Genomic DNA, 26,038 nt, shown 5'->3' on the forward strand with positions numbered 1-26,038 from the left:
GTGTGTGTGTGTGTGTGTGTGTGTGTGTGTGTGTGTGTGTGTGTGTGTGTGTGTATTTTGCAATAAAGACTTTCTGGAAATTTACCTTCTTATAAGGCAATAAGAACAAGAACTCAAGAGCCAGATTGCCTACGTTTAAGTTCCAAGTCTGCCACTCACCAGTTGTAAGACCACAAGCAAGTATTTACTGTGTCTTGGTTTCTGTCTGTTTACTGGGATGACAACAGGGATGCTGTGAGGAGTAAATGAATTAATATATGTAAACTGCTTAGAAAAGTGCCTGGCACTTAGTAAGTGCTACATTAAGTATTAATGTGGATTAAATTGGTTATCATTCTCACCAGGACACTGTTTACAACCGCAAAACGGGCAATTGTTAAGTCCACTCACTAGAGTAATTAGACTCAGAGATATGAATTGGAAAACTGTGAGCTACGAGTCTGAACTAAACTCTAACCTTCATACTCAGCAGTTCCTTATAGGCAAAATCTTGATCATCTACCTGCAGATTCTATACATCAAAGTTTGCAATCTGCTAAGTTACTGCCAAAATCTGAAGAGGTATTATAGCCGCGCACGCGCGCTCGTGTGTGTGTGTGTGTGTGTGTGTGTGTGTGTGTGTGTGTGTGTGTACAATACAATTCAGGATGATGGCCTCTAAGTAGTGGAAATGTGATTTTTAAATTTTTCTTTATTTTCTTAAGCCAGAGTCTCACCCTGTCACCCAGGCTGCAGTGCAGTCACATGATCATGGCTCACTGCAGCCTTGACCTCTGGAGTAGCTGCCACTATGCCAAGCTAATTTTTTGTACAGAGAGGGTTTTACCCTTTTGCCAAGGCTGTTTTCGAACTCCAAGGCTCAAGCAATCCACCCACTTCAACTTCCCAAATTCCTGGGATTACAGGCATGGGCTTCTGCATGCAGCCAATTTTTTAGTTTAATTTTTCTGTATTTTCTAATTTTTTGCCATGCTTTTGCTTCTATAAAAATAAAAGTTTATTTTAACATTCAGAAATGAAAGAAATGAGTCTTACAGTTGTATAAGGAAAAAAATCCACAAATTCCATACCTGTATTTGTGAATGATGGCATTAAATAATTTTCCATCCCTCCAGCAGGTAGTGAAATTTTCACACCGAATTCCAGCATAACCCTCCGTTGCCTGCTGCGTCCAGAGTAGCAATCTCTCTTTTGCAGACATATCCTCTGACTCTCCAGTAACATGGATATCAGATATCTAGATATAACAGCAAGTGTTAAACCTTTAGGAAGGAAGGAAGCTAACTCAGACTAAGAACCTACTATGTGCCAAGCACTTTCCAAATGTAAAATTAGGATATAACAATTCCTGCTTTATGAGGTTGTTAGGAAATTTGAATGAGATAACATGTGCATAGGACTTAAGAGAATGCCCTACATGTAGAAAGTTATCAAACCATTAGCTATTCTATGTAATAATTTTTATTCAGCCCTTATATCTCTCCCTTAAAAATTTTCCCCATTTTACATATAGGAAATAAATTTTCTCCATTTTACATGTAGAAAATCTGAGTTTCAAGGGATTAACAACAGATTGAAAAAGTCAGATTTAACTCATGTGCTCAATTTAAAAGCATCTATTCTATTTTTACTAAACCAAAACTCTACAGCATTAAAAATTCTATATTCTTCTTCCCTAATCAGATTTGCTAAAACAACTTAAGGAGATGTTTCTCCAAGTTCAAATGGATCAGCAGTAAAACCTATAAATTACAATACCACCTGCAGAGCAGAATTTGATCCAACAAGTATACCAGGTAAAGAACAAAGAAAGAAAGAGTGTTCTCTTCTATTAACTATGTTACATAATACTTTGGCCAGAAGTCGCTAATTCTCTCAGTCCTAGCTTGGCTTGCTCAACCTGAAACCTCTACCAGCTGATTTTTTTCTCCGTATTTTGTTTTCATGAAATTTTCTAAAAGTCTTTTCCACTGAATAATGATAAAACAGGTCATCAGTTTCCATGATTTACATTCTCCCAAGAGCACCTCTTTGATAAGGGTCCTACTTAATCTGCTGATAATTATATTAAGGCACAAAGTGACTTTACTAGGGGTCACACAGTAATTCCAAAGCTGGGATTAACACCACCAACAACTGTTCCCTCAATCAGTGCCAGATGCAAAGTCAAGGGATCAAGAAGACAGGTGGCATGCCAGGATCAAGATGAGCAAGTCAGAGATGGGAAGCAAGACATAGGAGAAACAAATCATTCTGTAACAGGGAAAATATCACTAGACTATAGAGACATGAGACAGGCTTCTAGACCTGATCCCTAGTCCAGTAGCTTTGAATAATTCATTTCATGTTTGTGAGTCAACTTCCTTATCTATAAAATGAGGAGGAGGCAGAAGCAGATAATGTTTAGGACTCTTTTCAGTCTAAAGTTTTACTAACAGGCTATAAACTCAACACAAAAATCAGAGGTCACAATAGGCAGAGTCATGCTAAAAAACTCCAAAGAAAACCTTTTACATGTGGTAGTGCCAGACTCAAACAGGAAGCCCTTTATTCCTCCCAGCTGCCACAGAGCCAGAGGCACAGCCAACCCAGGGACCTAGGGCAGGAAGGCTGTGGCAGTGAAATCCCTTGCCAGGCCTGGCAGCTCCTGACAACTTCACTTGTTGGAAATGAAGGGGTGATGGCGGGGGGGAGCGGGGATCACACACTCCTTCTCCAGTGTTCGTCAGAGGCTGCCATGCCTCATGGAGCTTCACTCTCATCCACAGTCTGAGACACTCTGCTTGACTAATGGCCAGGATTTAAAAGTGGAACAAACTGTCTCGATTTTAATAATCTTTGCTAGGGATCTGTGTCAATCTCCAGAGCATGGAAAAGAGCTCTGTACATAAACACATGATATAGTATACATAGAAAAAAAAATTTTTTTTTGATGTGAAAAAAACAGCATAAAATTTCCCAATATCCTTTGGCCCAAGTTCCAGTGATATTCTGGTCTAAAATTATGCTGCAGTGCCTTTCTGGCACATCCCAAGAGTTTAAATCCCATCTCAACTATTTACATGCTCACGTTACTTAACTACTTTAAGCCCTTTCCCTTACTTGTAAAATGATGACAAAAATTATACTCTGTTGTGAGAATTCAACAACATTAGCACAGTGTAATGCCTGGCTCATAGTCAGTACATGCTCAATACAGGTGAGCTACGTTATGGTTGTAGTTATTGTTATACTTTTTGAAAAGGGGAGAAGTAAAACCTTGACTTTATTATTTTCTTAACTCTCTTCCAATAAAGAAGAATAAAAAAGTAAGTTTTTGAAATTTGCTGCCTTAAACTAATGAATATCTATGATCACAAGGGTTCAGATAAGCTAATCTAGGAAACTGTGAATGAAAAAGTTGACGCCGGGCACGGTGGCTCACGCCTGTAATCCCAGAACAATGGGAGGCCAAGATGAGAGGATCACTTGAGCCCAGAGGCTGGGCTGGGCAACATAATGAGATCCCATTTCTACTAAAAAAAAAAAAAAAAAAAAAAAAAACTTAGCCTGCCATGATAGCATGTGCCCATAGTCCCAGCGACTAGGGAATCTGAGGCAGACCATTTTGAGTCTAGCAGGTCAAGGCTGTAGTGAGCCATGAGCACACCACTGCACTCCAGCCTGGGCAACAGATCAAAGCCCTTTAAAAATACAAAAAATGGAAAGAAAAAATTGAGCCTCTTGTCTCTATAAGCCTTTAAAATTATAAAATCAATTGCTTTGGGAAATGCTTACAATTCAAGAGACACCTAGATTCTATGTATACTGACAAAAAAGGTAGATAGCTGGGGATGTCAAAGACTGTTTTCTACCAATTCCACACCAGTCAGTTACAAAAGTATTACCTATTAACTAGAAAAGTCAGCAAAGTTCAACTACAAGGTACCAGCTTAGTAGGTTCAGGTGCCACACAGTAGTTTTACCAGAGGAAGGAAGTTAAAGGAGGTTAGAGGTCTGAAAATGGCCTAAATATCAAGAGAAAATAATGTATTCTTGTTAAATAAGTTTCCAATAGATGAATTCCAAATTGTTACAAACAAAATTTCAGACTGTTATATATACACACACTATTAAAAAGCTATAATGTTTTTAAATGCATATTCAAAAATATATTCATATAATTTTATAATGCATATTCAAATGTTATGAACCAAGCTTTAACATATCAAACATTAAGCCAAGTCCAAGACTCTACTAGGCCCACAAGCAGAGTAGGTGAATTCTAATTCCTCCATTTTCAGCTTTTACTGCTATTTCCAATAAACTGAGCATCATCCTCTTACAGCAATTTAAGGTATTTTTTAAAAGACTGTTACCATTAGCCACTAGTATATCAGACTTTTCATGATATTGTGCAACCAAAACTAAAAGGAAAAGTAAGTTAAATTCTAAAAATTGTTTAAGGCTTCAGTTGTCATTCATAATCCCTGATATCGGCAAAACATCCTGAATCTTCCACCAATGACAGGTTAATGGTGGTTCCACATTAAGGACATTCTAGAAAGTAATCAAGGTACCTCCCTTCAAAACCTCGAGGCAGTGTAGTGATAATCAGAGAGGCTTTCAATTCATGCTGTCTTAGTTTAAATCTTAATTCTAACAGTTAATGAAAATGAATAACCCAGACTACTCACATAATCTCCTAAAATCCATTTTCTTTTTTTTTTTTTTTGAGATAGAGTCTCACTCTGTTGCTCAGGTTAGAGTGCAGTGCAGTGGTATGATCTTGACTCACCACAACCTCCACCTCCCAGGTTCAAGTGATCCTCCTGCCTCAGCCTCCCAAATAGTTGGGATTACAGGCATGTGCCACCACATTCAGCAATTTTTGTATTTTTAGTAGAGACAGGGTTTCACCATGTTGGCCAACTCGGTCTTGAACTCCTGACCTCAGGTGACTCACCTGCCTCAGCCTCCCAAACTGGGAGTTTGGAAGTAAGCCACTGTGCCTGGCCTCATTTTCTTCACCTTTAAAACTTAAATAATAATAACAACAACCTATCCAAAAAGAAAATCAAGAAAGCAATCCCATTAACAATAGCTTTAAAAAAAGACTTAGTAATAAATTTAATCAAGGAGGTAAAAGAAAACATTGATGAAAGAAACTGAAGAAGTCATGAATAAATGGAAAGATATCCCATGTTCACGAATTGGAAGAATTAACACTGTTAAAATATGTCCATATAGCCAAAGCAATCTACAGATTCAATGCAATCCTTACCAAAATTCTCTTGACACTTCACACAGAAATAGAAGAAACAATCCTTCAGTTTGAATGGAACCACAAAAGACCCCAAATAGTTAAAGCTATCTTGAACAAAATGACCTAAGCTGGAAGCATCACACTACCTGACTTCAAAATATACTACATAACTATAGTAATGAAAACAGCATGGTACTGACATGAAAACAGATAGATAGACCAATGGAATAACAGACAGCCCAGAAATAAACCATGCATTTATGGTCAACTGATATTTGACAAAGATGCCAATAACACACAATGGGGAAACAGCAGTTTCTTCAATAAATGATGTCTGAAAAACTGGATATCCACATGAAGAAGAATGATACTAGATCCTTATCTCACACCATATATAAAAATCAACTCAAACCGGATTAAAGACTTACATGTAAGACCTAATATTGTAAAGCTACTAAAGAAAATATAAGAAAAAGTTTCTTGACTTTGGACTGGGCAATGATTTTTTGGATATGACTCCAAAAGCAGAAATAACAAAAACCAAGATAGAAAAACGAGATTACAGCAAACCAAAAAGCTTCTGCGCAGCCAAAAAAACAATCAACAAAGAGACAAACTGCAGAACAGGAGAAAGTATGTGCAAACCATTCATCTGATAATGAATTAATATTCAAAATACATAAGGAACTAAAACAACTCAATAATAAGAAAACAAAAAACTCAATTTAAAATAAACAAAGGATATTATAATAGACATTTCTCAAAAGAAGGCATACAAATGGATAACAGGTATATGAAAAAATACTCAACATCACTAAGCATCAAAGAAATGCAAATTAAAACCACAATGAGACATCACCTCACAACTGTAAGAATGGCTAGTCTCAAAAAAAGGAAAATATAACAAGTGGGTTTTTTTTGTTTTTTTGTTTTTTGTTTTTTTTGAGACAGAGTCTTGCTCTGTCGCTCAGGCTGGAGTGCAGTGGGGCAATCTCGGCTCACTGTAACCTCCACCTCCTGGGTTCAAGTGATTCTCCTGCCTCAGCCTCCCAAGTGACTGAAACTACAGATGCCCAGCACCATGCCTGGCTAATTTTTTGTATTTTTAGTAGAGACGAAGTTTTGCCATCTTGGCCAGGCTGGTCTTGAACTCCTGACCTCAGGTGATCCACCTGCCTCAGCCTCCCAAAGTGCTGGGATTACAGGTACGAGCCACTGTGCCTACCCGATAAATGTGTTGATGAGAATATGGAGAATAAGGAACTTTTGCACTGTTGGTGTAAATGTAAGTTAGTATAACCATTATAGAAAACAGTATAGAGGTGCCCAAAAACTTAAAAGTAGAGCTACCATATAATCCAGCAATCCCATTACTGGGTATGTATCCAAGGGAAATTTGTATGTCAAAGAAATACTTGCACTCCCATATATAATGCAGGATTATTCACAATGGCCAAGATAAGCAATCAGTCTAGGTGTCCATCAACTGAAAAATGAATTTTTAAAATGTGATATGTATATACAATAGAGTACTGTTCAGACCAAAAAGAAAAAAAAAAACAGGAAATCTAATCATTAACAACAATATGAATGAACCTGGAGGGCATGTTAAGCAAAATAAACCAGGCACATAAAGACAAATATTGGATGATCTCACTTATATGTGGAATCTAAAAAAGTTGAATTCATAGAAGTGGAGAGTAGAATGGTGGTTACCAGAGGCTATGATGGTTGGGTTGGGAGTGATTGGGGCGCTATCAATCAAAGGATGCAAAATTTCAGTTAAGAGAAATAAGTTTCTCTTAGACAACATGGTGACTAACCAATATACTGCATTCTTTAAAATCGCTACAAGAGTAGATTTTAAGTGTTTTCACCATAAAAATGTAAGTACTGAAGTAATGTATATAATAATTATTTGAATTTCATAAGATGTGGTACATGATAAATACATATAATTTCATTTGTTAATTTAAAAAATGTAAATGATGATATAATAATGTCCTCCATGGGTGGTTCTAAAGATTAAATAAAAACAGTCATATCAAGCACTTATCACAGCGCCTGCCACATAGAAACTTCTATAACTGTTAGCTTCTCCCGCCACTATCTATCTATCTATCTATCTACCTACCTACCTACCTACCTATCTATCTATCTAAGATGAGTCTCATTCTGTGCCCAGGCTGAAGTGCAGTGGCAAGATCATAGCTCACTACAGCCTCAATCTCTCAAACTCCTGGGCTCAACTGATCCTCCCACCTTAGCCTCTCAAACAGCTGGGACTACCAGCATGTGCCATGATGTCTGGGTAATTCTTTTAAATTTTTTGTAAGACAGGGGTGTCTTTTTGTTGCCCATGAACTCCTGGTTTCAAATGATCCTCCCACATCGGCCTCCCAAAGTGCTGGGATTACAGGCATGAACCACTGTACCTGGCCCCACCACAATTTTATTACCTGCAGTAGTATTGCTACTTACAGCTTCTCACCAACAGTCAGCTAGAACCAAAACAAACAAAATACTTTATATCAGAGTTCCTTTCAGAAACTTGAAGCCTTCATGCCTGACATCCTGGTCATTGCTGGCTACTGCCCAAATTCAAGTTCTTCCTGTCACTGAGCCTCTCCTGCCCATAGTTGATCTGGGCTTCATCTCTCCTGACCCAGCTTGCTATCATTTCCAAACTTCCAGAAATATCTACCCCATGGCAAACAAAGTCTCATGTCTTCAATACCTTGAACTGCTTTTATCTTTGTACTGAACCCCAAGAATCCCCCACTACAATAACTATAATTCAGCCAAGTCCCAGACTCTGCTAGGTCCACAGGCAGGGCAGGTGAATTCTAATTCCTCCAGTGATGCAAAACCAGTAGTTTTCAAATCATTATCTATAATTACAAAACGATCATTTTTACATTATAGGCCACTCTTGCTCTCTGCTCTCCTCCTTCCTCTCCTTAAGCACAATGCTCATGTGCCCCAAAGATGTGGCTCCTGGTTGTGTGCCTGGACACCCAAATGCCATCTCCCTGTAACACCCACCACAGTGCTGTGTCTCTTCATTTCAGCCAGTCATACCCCTACATCCTGGATCTCATTGTCTTGAACTCGAACTAGTCTGCCTCAGGTATTTAATTTCTAACAGCAGTTTCCTACTCTTTCAGCACTTTCCTTTGCTAATTCCAGCTAAGCCAATTATCTGGCTTCATCAACATCTCACATTCCTTCACGGGCCCAATTTTCTTCCAATCTATGAACTGCAGAGGAAGAAAAATAATGTTTTCCTCAACTCTCATAAATTCTTAATTGGAACAGACCCCTGTAACAAAAGATAGATTAACAAGAGAAAAACAAACCAAAGATTATTGTTGTGTATATTTCATATATAATTGAGGAACAGGGTGGGCCGTGGAAGAACAGAAGATGCCACATCAAAATATAATGGGTTGTTGAGCTGAAGGCAATTAAATAGCAGCTGATGCAGGAAAGCTCTCTGCCCTTCATTTGCCTAAAAGGAGAACATAGATTTAAAAAGACAAAAGGCATCCCGACCTCCTCTACCAGAGAGAACAAATGTTAACCAATGAAGATAACTTTAGACTGTTGCGGGCCTGGAGACAGGATCAGAAAACTCTATATGAACAAGCATTACTAACTGGCCTTTGTCTGCCATTTCTTTCCCTTTCCACAAGTTGCTGCCCCCAGAGACTCAAAATTTTTTCCTTTTGTCACTTCTCTAAAAATCTACTGCTTTGTTGAAGATGCTATATAAAATGGAATTCAAAGTCACCTCTGAGAACTGCTCATTCCCTGGGCTCTGCCATCTATGTATGAAACATACAGGTTAATAAACTGTCTTTCTCTTACTAATCTGTCTTTTGTTGTAGGCATCCATTCCAGCTAAGAATTTATGAGGGTTGAGGAAAATTATTTTTCTTCCTCTACAGCTCCCTCTTCCATTTTGACATGTTTCTGTTTGTCTTATACTATATTATTTATTATTTCCACCACTTCCTTGCTAATTAAGTCCCTCACATCTTTGTCCTTACCCTGTAACCACTCCACCACCAAACCTTAATTCTGATCAATCCAGCTGCTTGTCTTCTTGGCTTTCACCCTAAGCTATAAACTTCTACCAGAGAAAAGCATACCACCATCTGGACTCCTGCCACCACATATTCCAGGTCTACAACCTCAGCTAGGTACTCAAAGAAACGTGCCAATTCTTCCTGGTGTCCTAACTGGCCAATTCTTTCACCCCTCAAAATACTGCTTTCAATTCTTTACTATTTGGCTGGGTGTGGTGGCTCACACATGTAATCCCAACATTGTGTGAGGCCAAGGCAAGAGGATCATTGAGCCCAGAAGTTCAAGACCAGCCGAGGCAACATAAGAAGACTCTGTCTCTATTTAAAAAAAAAAAAAAAAAAAGTGGGCGTGGTGCCATGTGCTATGGTCCCAGCTTCCTCAGGCCCCTGAGGTGGGAGGACCACCTGAGCCGGGAGGTCAAGGTTGCAGTGAGCCATGATTATGACACTGCACTCCTGCCCGAGTGACAGTAAGACTCCATTTCCAAAAATAAAAATTATTCACTATTTGCCTAAAACTCCCAACCCTACCACCTCTACTTTTATGTTTTCATGTTTAGCAATCACATGTTCATCTCCTTCTTTATTGAGAAAACAGCCACATAAGTAAGAGCCCCCTTCTGTCCTGCTACCCACAGACTTTGCTCCCACATGACCTCCTTTCCTCTTCGGCTTTAAATCCTTTCACCTCCTACTTCCTAGCGATCTTATTCTATCAATAATCCTCTCTCGTGTGGGTCTCTCAGTATTTAAAATACCCAAGTCTCTTCCATCCTAAAACAAATTAAAATAATCTTCATGAACTCAATTCCCTGGTTACTCATCACCATCTCTCCCATTTTCTTCTTAGGAAAGCTACCTTAAAAAGTAATCTATATTTTCAGGCCGGGCGCGGTGGCTCAAGCCTGTAATCCCAGCACTTTGGGAGGCCGAGGCGGGTGGATCACCAGGTCAAGAGATCGAGACCATCCTGGTCAACATGGTGAAACCCCGTCTCTACTAAAAATACAAAAAATTAGCTGGGCATGGTGGTGCATGCCTGTAATCCCAGCTACTCAGGAGGCTGAGGCAGGAGAATTGCCTGAACCCAGGAGGCGGAGGTTGCGGTGAGCCGAGATCGCGCCATTGCACTCCAGCCTGGGTAACAAGAGTGAAACTCCGTCTCAAAAAAAAAAAAAAAAGTAATCTATATTTTCTTGTCTTTATTATCTTCACACTTCTACCTGTTTTGATTTGGCCTCTTTCTTAACATTCCAGTAAAACTCCCTCAATTTGTCTGGGTAAAGATGGCCAGACACATTGAGGGAGTTCTTGTTCATACCTCTATTTTTCCAAAAAAGAAGAAAATTAGATGGTTAACCTAATAGAAGTAATGGGTAGGGGGATGCTGACAAGTTGAAAGATATTGTGAGAGATCATCTATCACCTCTTCCTTCACAGTCTCACTCATTCAGCAACCACTCATAAATATCCACTTGTACCATGACTAGGCACTGGTTATACAACTATCCTCATGGAGCTTACAGTCCAATGACAGAAGCACACCATGGAGATGAGCTCAAGGGTTGTTTTCCCATCTTTCCATTTTCTAATCCTGATCTTGCCGAGGCATCTGTCCCTGGCAATCTTTCTTCTTTGGCTTCCATGACGGCACCCCTTCCAGACTTTCCTCCAGCCTCTCTAGCCAACCCTTCTCAGTCTTCATTAGAGGCTCCAATGTTACTCAACCTTTAGTGTTATTCCCCAGGGCATAGGTCTCAGGCCTCTTTCTTCCACTCTCCTCACTCTCCGTGGATAATCTCTACCACAATGGCTTTTACTGCCACCTTCACATGGTTGACTCCCATATCCCTCTATCTTATCCCAAACATTCCCCCTAAACCCAATTCCCTACCATACACTTCTGCTGCCACAGTAAAACTAACCATGTGTTGACTACTTACATGAGCCAGACACTGTGCTTAAGCTCTTCATAAAAATTACCTCTTATAATCTTTACAGTATACAATATCATTTTATAAATGACAAAGAGTCATAAAATAATGACATGACTTGCTCAACTTCACCCAAACTACTAATAGGTCGCAGTCAAATTTGAAGTTGAATCTTTCTGGCTACAAAGCTGATACTCTTAACCACCGTGCTATATCTCACAACGTCTTCAAACTCAATGTATTGGGAACTTAATTCCTCTTTTTGTTTCCTGTATTTCCTTCCGCATTCCTAGATCAGAGAATGGCCCCACCATTTATCCAGTTTCCCCAAAATAAAAGAAACCGCTGGAGTCATTCTTGATGCCTCTTCAACCTCTGTGCCCATATCCAATTGGTAACACAGTCCTCTGCGGCCTCATCTCCCTTCCCTGACCTCCAGCAGCCACCCCAAAACACTCCTCATGCTCCAGCCACACTGAACAACTTCTAGTTCCCTCAATAAGGATGCACTTCAACAAGATACGATTCATTTATATGTCCAACACTCTACCCAGAGAAAGCCCTGACCAATTCCCATCCCATGCTACTCCTCCACTCATCCTTCTTGGTGAGGAAACCTCAGCTGATTCTGCTTCAGGAGTCTGTGTAAGGCACCTGACCATCTTCTGTGCTTTTGAAAGTACTCCACACATAGTTGTAAAATAGCAGTAACTTTTGTGTGTCATTATTGTCTGTTGTTAGATCTTCTACCCCTCTAACATGTGAGCAGTATATCCTGAAACATAATGTCTTATTCACATTAGCATTATAATGTCTAACTAGGGCAGTGCTTGACACATTATAGACACTCATTAAATATCCAATAGACAAATGACCTTATGATTGAGTCGGACACCTTGAGGGTCTGCATTAATTCATTAAGGAGACCAGGATTCTCTTGAGGACTTCTGTTTTATCATGTATTTCCAGGCCACACATGGAGAAAAGAGGCTTTATTACCTAGAGTGGACATGCAGCCCCCAACCAATCCACCTATAAAAATGTCACTCAACCAAATGTATTTTGTTTGCTTATTTCCAAAATACAAAAGACATGTCTGACAACATTTTTTTTAAAACTTACTTTGGCACTGTGTAAAAACAACCAAAACCTAGTGTTTGTCCTACAAGTTCAAAGAGAATATAATGGGAGGTCAACATGCATACATAAAACATGTCATAAATCCAAAAGAACTCATTCTGGGCCTTGACAATCAAGAAGTCATCACTTCTACTTTATCTTTTTGTTTGTTTATTTTGAGACAGAGTCTCACCGTGCCGCCCAGACTGGAGTGCAATGGCACCATCATGGCTCACGGCGGCCTGTATCTCCGAGGCTCAAGCGATCCTCCTACCTTGGCCTCCCAAAATGCTGAGATTACAGACATGAGGCACCGTACCTGGCCTATTTTACCTTTTCACTTTACCTAAGTAAGCTCAAAAACTGAAATAAAAATATTGACAAGCTCAGCCTAAAAAGCATCACTACCAACAACCAAAAAACACTCGCACTCTTTCTTACATCTGCTTCTCTTTTTCCCACATTACCTCTACTCTTACACACAAGACTGATACTTTACCCCATGTTTTCCCTTCTCCCTCTGGATAGAGCTTAGACAACAGTCTACGACTGAAACACCAATAATTAGAACTAAAAGAAGGTGCAGAGGCTTGTGGGTGAGAATCTGTGGGGAGGGAATTTGGACAGGCAAAGGTCAAACCAAGGAAGAAAGCTTGACCCCATTTTACATAGTTCCACCTGTGCTACCACCAGACACATGCCTGCTCATGTTCAGTCAGTAATGTAAAACAACAGAAGTTTTATTTCCCTGTGCAGGTCTCCCCAAGTGCCACATGAAGCATGATCAGGCAATGTGAGCCACAGTCTCAAAAAACAGCTAAAGGACACAGTAAATAGGAGAGAATAAGCAGACATTTTGCTTCTGTAGTCTGGGAACCAAAGCAACCAGTACTGGAACTCTCAAAGTATAAAAGGATGAGTTAACCCAACTTTTCTGAATCTTCGTCATGTCCTTATGCTTGCTGGCTCATCCTACAAAACAGTCAACTGCGAGTTTCTCACATCCCCTAAGGGAGATATTAAGGTGATGCAAAAGTATTTGCGGGTTTTGCCGTTACTTTTAATGGCAACCTATCTATACACCTAATAATATGGATATATTAACTGTCCTAAGACTGATTTTTGTAGGGAGAATGGGGTCTTGTATCTTCATTTTCTCTCTTCCCACTATAAACTTGCGTCAAAGCAACCATTATCGCTAGTCTGGATTGTTACGACTTATCTTCAATGTCAATAGCAACAACATGTTTTGAAACACATTTGTGATACACCTAGAATAATATTGGGCTTCTTCTACCTTCTTCTGGAACTAAGCCTCAGTGTCTGGATTAGTAACAGCCTCCTAACTGGCCTCCTAACTAGTACCAAATATTATTGGACTCTTATTCCCAGAATGGTGTGTTCTTTACTCCGCAGGAGCAGTAATCCAGGTTCAAGCAATTCTCCTCTTCGATAATCAAATCATATTAACATCAAGCTGTATGAACCATATGGTCCCTCTTTCCTAGGGTAGTTTGTTGAAGCTACTTCTCCCCTTGGAACATTCTCTCCAAACTCAACCTGACATGGCACATACTAGGTGCTCAATAACTATCTACTGAATAAATGGAGAGCAGGAGACTCAGGAGAGCAGGAAAGAAGGAAGTATTAAAAACGGAAAAAATATGAGAGATCAGAAACAGGCATTTCATGTTTTCATTTTGTATGAATGACTTTTAACCTGCCATGTAAACTTTGTCATTTCAGAAAATTAAAAGGTTTCCAATTAACCTCACTTTCCAATAATAACAGAATACCCTTAACAATGCACAAAAGTGTCCAACAGGGAACACAAGCCTATAGACCACTCAATGAGAACCTAATGTTGAGTAAGAAAGCTAAGGTTCATCTGAATCATTTCTCTAAAAAAATTGCATGAACTTGACATCGTATATAGCTTCGAAATGTCTTTTCAAAAACAAGCCAACATATCTCATCTTATAGCACACTGATTTCATTCACAGCTTATTACTCAATGACCCACTTACTGCTAAATGAATTGCAACAGCCTCATGCGTGTTAGTCAGCTGAATCTGTAAATGTGAGAGTCCTGTGAGCAAAGTCAATGCCACCAGACAACTGGGCAACAGAAACACCCTATTTTTACAGATGCTATCATGGTTATGGCATGCACTGAGTACAAGAACAGCCAACTCCAAAGTTGACTTGGATATTCCCTGAAAGCTTATTCGCTTTTTTTAAAAAGTATGTATTTTATTATTCCATACAAAGAAAATAAAGCAGTTTTTATTGTTAAACATTTTTAAATAACTATATAATTTCAAAGTGCTACCAAATTATCTAAATGATTTATGTCAATAGTAGAAAAAGCAACATCTCTAAGTTAAGGAAACAGAACTATTTAACTTAAAGAAAGGTATATAATGAAGATTAAGAAAACATGCGGATTCAAACTGAAGGAAAACAGAGATATTTGGTAGATGCCTTGCCCCACTACTGAACAAGCTGAGACTAAAAGAAGTGATGTAATTTGCCCAGGGTCTCACAGCATGCTAGTAGGAGGCCTAGGGTATGAATCGAGGTCTCCTAAATTCTGGTACAGGATTTATAAAAGTGGCATTTCTCCTTCATGTTTAGAAAAGAAATCTACTCTTACAAGTCAGACTAATTTTTCCTGTTTCAGTAGCCACAGTAATCCAGTTTCCTCTCAGTGCACCTACTGCCAGGAAAATGGCTGCACACGATAGATGTGCATTTCCATGAAAAGGAATGCCCTGGCTTTGCCTCACTCCTAAAGGCAAACCCTTTTCAGTGGAGGCTCTATGCCTCAATATTGGCAAATGAGCTGATAAAAAGAAAACTACACATTTTCAGAGGAAGATGCAGTCCTGGATCTTTCACATGACCTGGATGTCAGGATCCATAAAAGTCTTCCTCACTAGACCAGGCACACCTCCTTAACCAACAGCTCCCACCCACCCCCTACCCCACACAGAAGAGCAGAGTTGCCTTTAATATTATGTTCTCTTCCTCTCTCACATCAGAGTTACTCTCAATAACGCCTTTGAAATGTATCTGTACTAGCAAAGTGTAAATAACCAAAATGAGCTTCAAGAATTGGTTCCAGATCTAGTTAAGAGCTTCTGCACAGCAAAAGAAACTATCAACAGAGTTAACAGACAATCTACTTTTAAAATGGAAAAAAAAATTTTGCAGACTATGCATCTGAAAAAGAACTAATATGCAGAATCTATAAGGATCTTAAACGAATCAAGGAAAAAGCAAATGACACTTCTGTTCGTGTCCATTGCCCACTTTTTAATGAAGTTGACACTTCTCAAAAGAAGACATACCAGTAGCCAATATATGAAAAAATGCTCAATTATCACTGATCCTTAAAGAGGTGCAAATCAGAACCACAATGAAATACTGTCTCACACCAATCAGAATAATTATTATTAAAGTCAAGGCCAGGTGGCTCATGCCTATAATCTCAGCACTTAGGACGGCCAAGGCAGGTGGATCACCAGAGGTCAGGGGTTTGAGAACAGCCTGGCCAGCATGATGAAACCCCATCTCTACTAAAAATACAAAAATTAGCCGGGCATGGTGGTGGAGGTCTGCAATCCCAGCTGCTCAGGAGGCTGAGAGAAGAGAATCACTTGAAGAAGATGTAGTGAGCCGAGACTGTGCCACTGAACCACAGCCTGGATAACAGTGTGAGACTCCATCTCAAAAAAATAAAAATTTAAAATTTAAAAAAAAGTCAAAAAAAAAAAAAAAAAACAGGTGCTGGTGAGGTTGCAGAGAAAAAGGGATGCTTATACACTGTTAGTGGAAATGCAAATGAGTTCAGCCCCTGTGGAAGATTTGGAGTTTGGAGATTTCTCAAAGGACTAAAAGCCAAACTATCATTCAATCCAGCGGTCCCATTACCAGGTACATAACCAAAGGAAAATAAATCATTCTTCCAAAAAGACATCTGCACTCATACATTTATCACAGCACTAGTCACAATAGCAAAGACATGGAAATCAACCTAGGTGTCTGTCAACATTGGACTGGATAAAGAAAATGTGGTACAGACAGCCATACACAGAATACTACACAGCCATTAAGAAAAAAAAGAACAAAATCATGTCCTTTGCAAAAATATGGATGCAGCTGGAGGCCATTATTCTAAGTGAATAGAGGTTGAAAGCTCTAACCTCAGCATTATGCTACATACCCATGTAACAAATCTGCACAGGTACCCACTGAATCTTAAATATATTTTTAAATGGTTCCTCGCAAGGGTATTTATATTCCAACAGATTGACAGGGTTTTTATTTCTGTTGTTTTGTTTTTATTCTTATTTTAGTTTCATGCTACCTTGTCTATGAAGGCTGACAAAGTTTTAAGCTAACTATGGAATTTGAAGAATATAGTCAGCAGACTGTATAACATATAATAGATACTCAGTAAATATTTGCTAAAGAAATGAGAGGATGAATGGAGGTAAGATCACAGCGGGAGGGAAGGTGGCAGCCTACTCTTGTTATACAGAATGCTCCATGTCCAAAGGAAAGAAAGGAGTGTCCTGTTAAAAGTTTTGAAAACTGGCTAGGTGCAGTGGCTTATGCCTATAATCACAGCACTTTGGGAAGCCGAGGCGGGCGGATCACCTGAGGCCAGGAGTTCGAGACCAGCATGACCAACATGGAGAAACCCCGTCTCTACTAAAAATACAAAAATTGGCCGGGCGTGGTGGCTTACACCTTTAATCCAAGCACTTTGGAGGCCAAGGCGGGTGGATCACCTGAGGTCGGGAGTTCAAGACCAGCCTGACCAACATGGTAAATCCCCGTCTTTAAAATTTAAAAAAAAAAAAAAAAATTAACCGGGTGTGGAGGCACATGCCTGTAATTCCAGCTACTCCAGAGGCTGAGGCAGGAGAATCACTTGAACCCTGGAGGTGGGGGTTGTGGTGAGCTGTGATTGCACCATTGCACTCCAGACTGGTCAACAAGAATGAAACTCTGGCTCAAAGAAAAAAAGTTTTGAAAACTTACAGAACTATTTCTATTTAAAGGATGGTCACAAAATATTTCCTCTTTTCTCCATAAGCAGAAGACCAAAGGATGTAACTTATAAAGCACTTTATAGTCTCCTAAGTCTTTTTCACATATGTGACCTTGTTTAATTCTCAAACAAGAAACTACCCCAGTTTTAAGGATGGGAATAATAAGATCTGCGTTAAATGTAAGCCTTCTGACTCAACATCTTGTAGGTTCTCTTTCCCCTACTCCAGCAAGCTAAGTGACTCCCCACAACACTGCTGAGGAAGCTTTACCTATCCATGGACAACCTCCTTTGACAGAAGCAGGAACTGACTTGTGGGATACACAGTGGATGCAGAAATGATAGTCAAATGTTCTTCTGTGCAGAACACAAAATCCCTATTGATTTAGAGGTTTAGCTACAAAAACGTTACCAAATGAAAATTCAATCCTTTCATACATTTCTATTAAAATAAAAATAAGGACAACATTCTTTTTGAGAAAGTGTAGGTATTAGTAAGAATGAAAGCAGCAAGTCCGAAAAGGTGAAGCTCAAGATTTTTCTCCTACCTCATGAGTCTCACATTATTCCAAGAGTAAAAGCTCTTGGAATTGGGAGGAAGATTGGTGCAAAGCTGTGGATGGCAGCAACTGGCATTCAGTTCCTGTTCCCACTATCTTCTAGCCCTGTAACTTCTTTGGGCCTCAGTTTCTTCTTTTATAAAATGAGTATAATAATAGGACCTTCTTGGTGTGAGAGACTAAGAGGTACACACACAGAGCTGACAACAGTGCCTGCTCCACAGTGAATGGAGGTGTGTAAGAGGTTATAATTCTAAAACTTTTATTCACATCACTTGACACTATAGTCAGGCAAAAGCAAATTCCATATTGAACTTGTCAACACAGGCAAATATTTACAAGCCAAGATGTTTGTTTCCGAGGACGATTTCCTGAAAAATGTTTAAACTATTTTGGCAGAAACAAATGTAATCAACACATTTTTAGCATCTGTTCCAAGTTTTAAAAAAAAGTGTGAAGATGCTTTACACAATATTTTTAACTGCAAAGATGGCACCAACATTTTTAAAAGTTTAACTGGTTTTAAACTGCCTATATAAAGGGAAGAGTTAAATGGAAAACAAAAGTAATTGAAAAGTTGATAAAGTCCAAGTGCTAATGCTCTAAATTGATGACTACGTTGAAAAAATTCTCATTTACTTATTTAAACAGGAAAAAAAATAACCACCATTTTTTGTAAAGCATGTGCATGTCCTCCATTTAACTTAAAGGGCAGAGAACTGCAACATAATGCTGACAGGAACCCAAATTCTACAGAATTATTCTGAAACTATATTTTTGCAAACTGGTTATGAAATCTAAATGACTAGAAACAGTCAAGAGAAATCAACAAATGATTTTTCATTTTTAAAGAAGGAGATAAAATCCTTCAGCAAGAAATGAGTTAATTAGTCTGTTACAGAATGAATGACCTTTGCCTTCAAGATCTGTGGAGCAAGGCTACATGCATTCAGATTTTATCCTAGTCCTTGAATTCCAATCATAAATTCTATAGTCTAAGCTTGATAAAAGAATTGGTGAGAGAAAAAAATAATGAATAAAATATATTTCAGGGAGGTTGAATGTAATTCCTCTCACATTCTGAGATGGTTCTTCATTTTTTTTTCAAAGCTTTTTAAATACAAAAGCCAATGTAATAAAAATATTCAACTCTTCATTATTCAGAGACTGATAATATATTGTGTACAACAGCCACACTCACTTCTTAACCTTCTCTCTTCGGCTTCTTTACTTTAGGCCACTGCACTAATCATTAGCAATGCACCAAAGGATGGAAAGGAACAGAAATGTAGTTCAATTTTCATTAGTTAACAGAGCCACCACGTGGTTTGCTGAGAAGTTAAACTTATTTTTGGTCATCATCCCAGATGACTAATTCTCAGATGACTAACTTTACAACCATGGTCCCTGACATTTTTTATGAGCAAACAATGAGATATAATATGCAAGGAAACGAGCTATGTTTTACTTATCTCCGAGTGGCTAGTTTGGGTTCAATACATAATAAATGTCTGATAAAGAAATAAAGGAAGAGAGGGAAAGAGAGAGGAGAGTAATAACACTGAACAAACAAAAAGGTACACACTTATTTATATGAATTCACAGAAATTTAAAGCTGGAAGAGATGTATGTAGGAAAAGGAGGGTAAATTGCATCAGGTAAGAGTTCAGCTTGGCAGACAACTTTTGGGTCAGATCACAGCTGTACCACTCACTGTTTAAGTGAGTTGAGCAAGTTACTTAACTTTCCTGAGAATCAGTTTCCTCATCTATAAAGATGGAGCTCATAACAGAACACTTCAGAGACCTGCTCTAAAGATCAGTGTAGTTGCGGAGTGCTTGGAATATAGCAGGACTCAACAGATAGCATTATTATTGGCAGTAGAATCATCACCTAGTCCAGTATCCTCCTTTTATAGAAAACAAAACTGAGACCTAGAGAAATAAAGAAGACTGCCTAAGTCACGCAGCTCTCTGGTGGCATAGCCTGACTAGAAGAACATGGATCTTCTGTCTTCCAGGCCCAAAATACACACTGCTTATCAGAAAACCTACATTAAGAAGAAACATGATGGCAAATGTTAAGCTAAGGTGATGCTGATTCTCTAAATTTGGTGTGTTTCTAAAAACACATAAGCAGGTGCCTAAAACATACATAATACTGTCTCATGACAGTATTAAATAAAATTGAATCTGATTAAATTAAATCTCAAGCAAGGTGTTTTCAATAAGCAATCTAGAGGTTTCTCCTGCAGGGACCCTGGGGCTATGATTTGAGAAGTACTGCTGTAGAATAAGAATACTAAAAAGCTCCCTATCCGAAGTCCTGACCCTTAGAATCACCTTACAGAGCACTCACCCTTATGTATCACATTAGAATAACTGTGGGTGACATCCAGGAATCTATCTTTTTTGAAATCTCTTCAGGTGACTCTTACATGCATATGGTCAGGTTAGACAACCCACAGTCTATATATGATGAAAATAACCATCTTTGCTAATATCAATTTAACAAGACTGGGAAGAGGTGGGATTTGTGAAACTAAAGAAAAAGGAAAGGTTTGTGGAAAGAACTCAAGGACAAAGGTAGGAAACCTTGTCATAAGGTACAAGGTGAGTCTTAGACAAACAGAAGATCCTGGAAAAAGGTACAGACACTGAACTCATTACTCCTTGTCTCCCAAAATGACTCACCTTCTGCGACCTCTGTTTATAACATATCCTTCACAGATGACATTATAAACATCAATTCCTGTTCTAACTTTTTGGCAATCTCCCTTAAATTTCATTGACAGGTAAAACAAGTGGGATGCTGTGCCATAATTTAACTCAGGTAATCTCACTTGCCATGTTGCCTTAAGGATTTATTTAACCTCTTTGGGTTTCTGTTTTTTCATTCTGTATACGAGGCATAGTCTGTTTAGCCTATTTCATACAGTTGTTGGGATGATCAAATGATACAATGTGTTTGAAACCATTTTTCCAATTCCAAAGCAGTATACAAAAATAAGATACTCCTTTTTGACCTACTTATCCTAATAAAGATACAACATGTTTACAACATTTATATGCAGCAGGCGGGGCTGGATGAGCAGCCTCCACAGAGCCCTTTACGCCAGGAAGACCACTCCAGGTCAGTGTGTCATTGCAGCGACTCGAAGTGGAGGTAGGCTGAGAATGATGAATGTCACAGGACTGGGGAGATCAAGTCAAGATAAGCTGAAAAAAATGTACACTATTCTACTTAGAAGTTAACTCAAAAGTTGAGTCCAACCCTTCGGCAACTCAAGAGCAAAAGCTGATCCCATAGAGAAGATATGAAAAAGAAGAAATAAAAGAAATGTTGGTTAATGGGCCATTTCCAAGAAGAAATGCCAATAAAAGGGCTGAGAGCTCTCATTTGCAACTAATTCTCCAATGAAAAATGTAGAATCCAATGCAAGATAAAGAGTTCTGTGGAACTCCAAAGATAATTAAGTTTCCAACCAAAGATAATTAAGCAAACAGAGTCAAATACCTCCAAGGTAACAGGAAGAATGTTCTAAGAGGAATAGCTAAACTGTTGATTCTGACTCTTTGTGTGCCACAGAATAAACAGTCTTCATTTAAACTACAGGGATATGAGATGTCAAACCCTTTAGATAAAATAATGACTACCCATTCAGCTTTGACCTAGGTATCAGGCTTTATGCACATTGCATCACAGTTAACAAATCTGATTGGCCAGTTTATGAGTTATTTCCACATATATTTTCCAATGAAGGAAAGGCTAATGTACCACTAAGGAAACAGATTATAAAAATTTCCATGAATGAAAAAACGTACAGCTGGCTTGAAGCCAAATTATGCAAAAAAACAGTTGGAAAACATATGTGAAATTAAACCAAGTGCTTACATTCATTAACACATAGTAGTCAAGTAGTTTTCTTTTGCACTGGCTTTTATGCCGAGCTACATAGATAATGACACAGACTGAATGCTTTCTTTTTAAAATATAACCACTGTAAAATATAAACAGAACTGATGATGTAATATTGGCAAGGCATAGCAGTGTATATCAACAGGACACCTTCAGGAGAACTCAGCCACCAAGGTCAGTGATGATGGTGCTCACTAACCCTCGTAAAACCTCATTCTATCATTATGCAAATGATCTCTGCTCATTGATACAATGACCTTGCCAAGAATGTTTAACAACACAAATATTCTTTATGCTCAGATTTTTTATTAAAAGATAAAGTTAGGAATAGCTTAAAGAAAAAGCCATCAACTCCTGAGTAGTAACAGGTAGCGGTTATTTGGGTAATACACTTCGTGAGCAAGTAAATATCTATCTAATCACATTTTAAAGACAAGTAAAAACCCCAGAGAAGTAACTTGTCTAAAGCTACTTGTCTAAAGTAACTTGTCTAAAGCTAAGTATCAGTGTTAGGAATAAAGACCTCAACTTCCTGATTGTGTGATATTCAAATTCCTATGGCATGCTACCCTAACAATTTCTGATTTTAGACTGGGGATAGAGAATAACTTAACAAAGGAAGAAAGAAGATGTGCCCTAACCCTCAAAACATATGCACAGAATTGACGGCAATTATGTGAATGTTTCTGCACATGAAAATCAATAAAGAACCAGAATCTGGCTTTTCAAACTTATGAATCAGTAAGCCGGTATCGACTGATAATTTTACAGTATCCTATTATTTGTTACAAAGCTATTGTCTTCTCATGACTACTTTCTAACTGAACTTTCACCTACAGTCAAACTAAGTTTCCACAGGCTATTTCACAGGCAAAGTCAAGAATCACGAACTAGAAAAATTCAAAAGATATGCACTCTCTGAATGCAGTGCTTTTTAAAGTCTTCCACCAATAATGAAAATGTACAGGATTTTGAGATTAATGTGTGATCAAAGAATGTGCACAGCACAAAAATAAAAGCATAAGAATCAAACCTAAGGCTATAAATAAAATGCAACAAAAACTCTGCAGCTTTTACATAAACTAATATAAAAATAACTTTATAAAAAACCAATTAGATATGAGTTTGACGTGAGCACCTGGAATACTTACTTACTTGAACTCAGACTTCACATTTCACTTACCTCATTCCCACCTGTGTTCTTAGAAACAGAGGACACACTAGTACAGAGGGAATGGCATCTCCTTTTTTGAAACTGAAAATGCTGTGTTGCATGAGGGCAAAATCGCTCAGTGTTTTGCCTTTCTTGAATACTGCTATAACTTTCTGATGAGTCTTCAGCAAACCCACTTTTTTCTAGTGATCTTGCTATACCAGAGGGAATAGAGCTTAAGCTGGCTGCCTTTCGAAAAGAAAGAACATCAATTTTTTCCTGGAATGTTATTTCACTTGTGTTGACATCATCTAAATGTTTCTTCCTCTTTGTGCAATATGGAGTGCTGTCTTCTTCTGAAATTCTCTCATCCAGTTCATCAACTTTTACTTCTGTGTCACTGTCTTTAGCAGGAGAAGTTTTCACATGGTCAGACCAACTGCTTACAGCACCCGGCAGAAGTTTCTGTTTAACACTGTCAGCTCCAACTTCTCCCCTCTTTTGCTGAATACCATCTCCCAGTACAGAGTTTGGGGTAACAGATTCCTGCTGTACCAGTCCTCTGGATGAAGGAGGTGGCTGTTCTTTTGAAGGCTGACTGCGGCTTCTTTTCTTGCCTTCGTTTTCATTGTTTTCCTCAACTAACTCTTTGTCACCTCCAGTTTTCTTGATCGGTTTTCTTCTGAAATATTTTCTTCCGGGAGAGTATTTTTCAGGGTTCAAAGGAGTTTTGGCAGGATCTACATACTGTTCTTCTTTCTCAGCTCTTACACATCCACAGACATTCCCCATTTGATTTGTAGGCGATCACAGCTCCACAAATTCACTCATTTCAAAATCCAGGGCTTACTTAGATCCTCTTCATTAAGTCTGAAAATTCCACTCTGACGTCTGTTTCTCACAGACTTCATGACCATCCTCTTCAGTCTGAGGCCATTTTGCTTATGAGAAAGGCACACACAAGAAATGCCGTGGCATCCTGCCCAGCCGGTCCCTGTGTCTCATTAGACTCCGTGGCTTATTTCTGGCCACCAATCCTCTTAAACAAACATTACTGCTCACTGTCAAATTACAACACTGATGAGCTCTCAAGGCAAACCCTTAGCTTCACTGTATGAGAAGATTATGACTGTTTTTAACTTTCAGTTTACTGAAATGCAGATACACTACCAAAGTCTGCACTTAACCTTTGAAACTTGGTGGTTCAACAAATCGGAGCAAACAGAAAGCAAATGCCAGTCAGGAGAGATTTGGGAAAGTGCCCTTCAAATTTAGTTTCAAAGTGCCTTTCAAATTGAATTTCAGACACTCTCTACCCTCTACCATATAACTTTTTTTCTTAAGAAATATCAACTAATTTTGGTACTTGCACACAAAGAAACAAACCAAAAGCTCAAAAATCTCCGTAAATTACATTAAGACTCTTATTCAAAATAAGTTATAAAAAATAATAGGATGATTCAATAGCTAGCAGAAGGAGACATAGTAAGTGCTAAATGTTTAGAATTCTCTAATAAAATTGTCTCTAAAATCAATCTTTTAAAATAGTTTATAATACTTTTCAAATAATATAAATTTCTAAGCCATCATCTTATCTAATTATTAGGACTTTAATATCAGCAAATAGACAAATTATATAATTTAAACCATGAAACACTGAGCAAAAGGAAATACATGTGATTCATTCATACATATAAAAAGGCAGTTAAACTTTATATATAACTTTTATAATTATAATCTAGTTAAATATTATACAGTTTTTATGAGGGCCTTGCTGGAAAAATAATGAATCAGTATGAAACCTGATTACCTAAGGTGTGCATATTTCTAACACTAAGTCATAGATATGGTTAAAAAAAATAGGAAAGCATGAAGTGGACTTACATATAAGCAGAAATCATTTCACTGCTAAAAAATTTATAATTTCCTTTCACTAGGTAGTCTTTAGATTGATCAAAAGGTGGAATGCATTATATTTTACTAGGTAAGAATATTCAATTAAACAGACAAGTTAGCAATGATAATGCAGATGATCAATAACAAATCCTCCACTGTAAAATTTTCCTTAATCATTTAAAAAGAAAACACTCTCCAGTAGCAAAAACTGAATATCCTTGAAGACAGACTGGTAAAAATAAGGTCTCAGATTTTTTTTGTTTTTAACCTGATTTTCAATGTATTCAAAGGCAATGACTAGTACATTATTCAAGAGAATATAAATGTATAATGGCTGGTATTTGTACTAACACAATGGAGGGGCAACCAGTGATCTGCACTCCCCCAATCCTTCCCGCCATCTCTGCTGATGAAGTTTAGATGTTTGTCCCCTCCAAATCTCATGTGGAAACTGTGACTCCCAATGTGGAAGATGGGCCTAGTGGGGGTGTCTGGGTCATGGGGGCAGCTCCCTCATGAATGGCTTTGTGCCATCCCCATAGTAATGAATTCTTACCCACTTAAGAGTTAGTCATTTGAGGCAAGGCATGGTGGCTTATACCTGTAATCCCAGCACTTTGGGAGGCTGCGGCGGATGGCTTGAGGTCAAGAGTTCAAGACCAGATGGCCAACATGGTGAAACCCCACCTCTACTAAAGATACAAAAATGAGCTTGGCTTGGTGGTGCATGCCTGTAATCCAAGCTACTTGGCAGGCTGAGGCAGGAGAATTGCTTGAACCTGGGAAGCAGAGGTTGCAGTGAGCCGAGATTATGTCACTGCACTCCAGCCTGGGCAACAGAGCAAGACTCTGTCTTAAAAAAATAAAATAGTTGTTAAAAAAGCCTGGTACCCCCTCCCCCTCCTTCTCCTCCTCCTCCCTCTTCTTCATCTTCCTCTCTCTCTCTCTCTCCCTCTCTCTGTTTCTCTCTCTCTCTCTCACCATGTGATAATCCTGCTTCCCCTTTGCCTTCCACCAGGACTGAAAAATTTCCTGAGACCTTACCGGAAGCAGATGCCAG

General features: G+C 38.6%; 1 protein-coding gene across 29 annotated transcripts in view; it reads right to left on the bottom strand.

Annotated features, from left to right (window-relative positions):
* DST (dystonin) overlaps positions 1–26,038 on the bottom strand; it is a 496,895-nt gene that overhangs the window by 206,810 nt on the left and 264,047 nt on the right. For 27 of the 29 annotated variants that reach the window (XM_032299802.1, XM_032299799.1, XM_032299795.1 and 24 more), the window contains one exon: positions 1,071–1,237. In XM_032299802.1, coding sequence (XP_032155693.1) covers positions 1,071–1,237 — 167 coding nt within the window. Of the gene's footprint in view, positions 1–1,070; positions 1,238–1,900; positions 1,908–18,731; positions 18,737–23,112; positions 24,468–26,038 lie in introns of those variants that run through there. The other 2 variants (XM_032299816.1, XM_032299805.1) reach the window with 2 other exon arrangements.

This window comes from Sapajus apella, unplaced genomic scaffold (genome assembly GCF_009761245.1).
Source record: "Sapajus apella isolate SASKATOON/1434 unplaced genomic scaffold, GSC_monkey_1.0 scaffold41, whole genome shotgun sequence".
NCBI lineage: Eukaryota > Metazoa > Chordata > Mammalia > Primates > Cebidae > Sapajus > Sapajus apella.